At 28.3% G+C, this 4,753-nt stretch overlaps 1 protein-coding gene across 1 annotated transcript; it reads left to right on the forward strand.

Annotated features, from left to right (window-relative positions):
• Positions 1-672: 672 nt before the first annotated feature.
• LOC107022771 (transcription factor MYB36-like) lies at positions 673-2,998 on the forward strand. Its single transcript, XM_015223362.2, has 3 exons — positions 673-882; positions 1,309-1,438; positions 2,172-2,998. The coding sequence occupies exons 1-3, from the start codon at positions 747-749 to the stop codon at positions 2,812-2,814; spliced, it is 909 nt and encodes a 302-aa protein (XP_015078848.1). The 5' UTR covers positions 673-746; the 3' UTR covers positions 2,815-2,998.
• Positions 2,999-4,753: the final 1,755 nt, after the last annotated feature.

The raw sequence follows: 4,753 nt of genomic DNA on the forward strand, positions 1-4,753 counted from the left end.
GAGCACATTTCTCCATCATACATAAATAGGTTAATAGGGATATATATACATATGCACAGGCTTTGTACAGTGTGTGTCTCTAGTATATTTTTTTTCCCTTTAGGGATATATATAGTTTTTACCTGGTATATGTGTACTGTGCTACTAATTAATTTTGTTTGGTAGCTTTGATATTTCTATTAATGTATGTATGTACATCTACACTGTCTAATAAAACAAAGTCTGTTAGCATATGATTACACTTGCTAGAAACAGTTAAAAATAATATATGTATATATAGTACTTACTACTTTGGAAGATGTCAAATTAATCAAGGTACAGCCAACAATTAGTTATGCAGCTTTATTTTATTTGAACACATGAAACACTTGGGATTCTTGAACTTTAAGGTAAATATTAATGCAAAAGTTTAATTAATATATTAATTAATTAAGACCTTTTTAATAGTATTTGGGATGAAAATTTCCATAAGCTACTACTTTAAAAAAAGAAATTAGAAATAAGCCTATCCATTTGACTTGTGTACCTTTTAATTAATTAAATAAATCTCTTTATTTTATTTTTTTGTTGTTTTATTTTAAATCCCATGTCAGTACTCTTTAAATAAGACAAATAATATAACAAGAGACCTTGTCCATTTCTCTATCTATAAAGAGAGCAAAGATAGAAAACTTCCAAGAAAATGATTAACTAACAAAAACAAAAAAATTAGAAACTAAGAGAGAGAAAAACAAGAACTAAGAGAAATGGGAAGAGCTCCTTGTTGTGATAAGAATAATGTTAAAAGAGGGCCATGGTCACCAGAAGAAGATGCTAAGCTTAAAGAATTCATTGAAAAATATGGAACTGGTGGTAATTGGATTGCTCTTCCTCTAAAAGCTGGTAAGTTCAGTCGAACTCAGTAACTTATAGTTCAAACCTTTTGTATTTATTTTAGAAAATTCACTTAATATATGTACATCCAATAATATGACAATAATAACATGTAAAGTGTAATTTCACGAATAAGTTAAACGAGGATAGGATGTTATAGGCAGATGTTACTCCTACAAATGTTGAGTAGAAAAGTATAAACCCTTAGATTCAAAAGAAAGGAAGAATTTTGATTGCAAGAAAATAAGACAATAAAATATCAGGCTACAAAGCAAATGAAGCAATAAACAGTAGTAATAAACACTAAAGAAAAAAGAAATAACAGGAGTACGTCCGAAATTTTTAGAACCAATAAAGTTCAAATCTTGACCATAAAAAGTATTTCTTTTATATTTTCTATTTATATAATTTGATGAGATTATGGTTTTAAATCAGGATTAAAGAGATGTGGAAAGAGCTGCAGATTAAGATGGCTAAATTATTTAAGGCCAAATATAAAGCATGGTGATTTTTCTGATGAAGAAGATAGGGTAATATGCAGTTTATATGCCAGCATTGGAAGCAGGTAACAAACTTTTTAATTAAGTCAAAATTATTTAACATTTTTTCCTCTTTTTTTTTCTTGTTTTGGTCAATAATTATCTACCACTACCTTCATTTTACCTTCAATTTCTTCACTTATCATGTGTTTGCATATGACTTTTGAGACAAAAGTAAATCCCATAAATTTTAGAAAAAGAAATTGAAAGAAGAACTTCAATGGTGTAGAAAATTAATATTAATTAAGACTCAAAGAAAAGTAATAATTTAATTTTGTTGGGTTCTGACTGAAGATTCTACAATTTATGGATATTTCATCTCCATGCATGCCAGTTTTAGATCTTGGATCAAGTCCTTAATTACAGCTGTTAGGACACAGTCCATAAAATGTATAACTATTCAATTTTCTTGATAAAACAATTTATGTATAGCACGTACGGTCAGATTTCTCTAAAATAATATTTATTATTACAATCAAGATAATTCGAAATCAATTTTCCATATTTATAACAATACTTTGCTAAAAGAACTAAAATATATCCAAACAAACAATGTTATTATAAAAAAATTCAACTGTATATCTTATCAATTTGAGTTTAAATTTTCTATGACATGTAACTTTTTTGTAACAAGTTTGATATACTTAAAAGTTGATTCAATTGTATAATAAACATATATAGATGGTTAAATCAAATTTAGAAATGCTAAAATTATTTATATGTTGAATATAACTCAAATGACGTTGTACGTTTATGCAGGTGGTCAATTATAGCAGCTCAGTTACCAGGAAGGACCGACAATGATATTAAAAACTATTGGAACACAAAGCTTAAGAAGAAGCTCATGGGTTTTATTCAGTCATCATCTAATATTAACCAGAGAACTAAATCACCTAATTTATTATTCCCTCCTACAAGTACTCTTCAAACAACTTTTCAATCCCAATCACAAGCATCAATTTCAAATCTTTTAAGAGATTCATATGTAGAGCCCATTCCACTAGTCCAACCAAATTTCATGTACAACAACAATAACATGATGAACTTTCAATTAGGTACAAATAATCAACATTCTTATAATTTTCATGATCAAAGCTTAATGAATCCCATGCAAGCAATTAGTTCTTGTTCTTCATCTGATGGTCTAAGTTGCAAACAAATTAGCTATGGCAATGAGGAAATGATGTGTCAAATTCCTTTTGAAGAAACCCAAAAGTTTACACTTGACAATTATTGTACTACTTGGGCTGATCATCAAAAGACAAATGGATATTTTGGGAATAACTTTCAAAGTAGTCAATTCCAGTATGATGATCAAACTAATATTGAAGAAGTTAAGGAGTTGATTAGTAGTAGCTCTAGTAATGGCAATGGATGTAACAATGTAGGGTACTGGGGTTAATTTTTAATTTTATTTTGTAGGTGTGAGTACTTGTAAGTTTTAATGAAATTTATTCATGGAAAGCTTTTATTTTGCTTCCACTGAATTAGGACTAGCTTTTATCATCTTCTTTTATGTAGTGATGATGTAATATATCATGATCATTGTTAATTACTAAAAAAAGTGACATATGTTTGAGTAACTATGTTAATGGCTTATTTAAAATCATAATGAATTTAGAAAAATAAAATAAAATATTTTTATAGTACTATAATAGTGTCAAATAAATTAAGATAGAAAAGAGTACTTGTTATGTACTACTACTAGTAGTATATTTTGTTTTCTACCCCTTCTATCTATCTACAAGTACTCTGAAAAATATGTAAATTTAGTTCATTGTGAAAGTACTCAAGAAGCATATCATATCATGATGCAAGAGTCAGAAAGTGAAAGTCACTAATCAAGCATCCACTCTACGTTCTTCAATAAAACAAGGTACTCCCTCCTTCTAATTTTTATATGAGCTAGTTTAATTTGGTATAAAGTTTAAAAAAGAAAGAAAATTCTATGAAATTTATCATTTGAAATAAGTTATATATACTTGTGTGGATGGCTAGAAATAATTTCATTTAAGTTTAAATAAACATTTTAAAGTTGAATAGTTACTAAATGTAAAAATCTATTATTCTTTTTTAAAGAAACTCGTAGTATTTTGGCATTATAGAAAGGCATAATGCATAAATATGCCCTTTAACTTGACTTCGAATTACATTTATGCCCTTCAACTTTGGGTGCGCACAAGTAGACAGTTAAACTTGTATAAAGTTGAACAAATAGACACACATGTCTTACATGTCATCCTACATGTCATTTTTTGTCCAACATGGTGTTGGGAAGAATACTACAATATTGATATTAGAATGGAATTATAAAATAGTAAACAACTTATCACAAACACTGTGTCATAGGCGCAAACTGCCTTGAAAGCGATTTCGGCTCGACTCCGGTGCAAATCGCTGCAGCCGGTCGCTCTCCAAGGTTCCACAGTTACTCTCAAACACGTGCATTCGTGCCTGAGAGTTTGGAGGTTGCTCAAAATCAATTGCCCAAAAAATATTCTAAGAATAAGATAAGAAGAAAAGTGGGAAATGTTTTTCTCTTCTTTTTGTTTGTTTTGGTAGTATTATTTTTATTTAGCTTTCACAAAGGCACTATTTATACAGGAAATTTCTATATTAGGGTCAAGAGTTAATTTGATAACGCATTGTGAATGTTAATGGCATTAAAGACCATTACATCACATTCTAGATTTTTTGTTTCGGAACGAAAAAATTTATTCTCTTGTAACATATTTTATTTTGTGTTCTTTGCATTACAATAAATGAATAAGTGAAAATTAATATCACACATGGTGTCCTACGTGTATTTTGTCATGTAGGATTCATGCGTTTATTTATTTAAAAATTAGATAGTTAAAGTGTCTGTTTATGCATAATGAAAATTGAAAATCAAAATTAAAATTTGAAATTGAATTTAGAGTTCAATATTGTATTACGCGCTTTATAGAAAATTAAAGATATGTCCTGGTAAAATCAGAACTAATTTAAGAGTCTATGCCAGCAAAAAAAGAAAAGATAAACAATACCTACTGCAAGGAAATCTTTAGAGGTTGCATTTTTAATTTAGCTAAAGATATGAAAATGACAGGAAAAACAAATTCAGAATCTCTGTCTTATTCAAAAAAATAAATAAATTATTATACCAATACAAGTTATATAATATTCGTTTGCCATATAACACGTTGATTGGGACCGACATCAATTGTTGTACAACAATACGTAATATAAAATTATGCATTATGCATCGATCGAGTAATATACGTACAATGAGATGATTAAGATATATTTCTTTATCTCTTAGTTAATTAGACATCTCGTACTTAATCTTAAAAATAAAAAAT

This window comes from Solanum pennellii, chromosome 6, assembly GCF_001406875.1.
Source record: "Solanum pennellii chromosome 6, SPENNV200".
Classification (NCBI taxonomy): Eukaryota; Viridiplantae; Streptophyta; class Magnoliopsida; order Solanales; family Solanaceae; genus Solanum; species Solanum pennellii.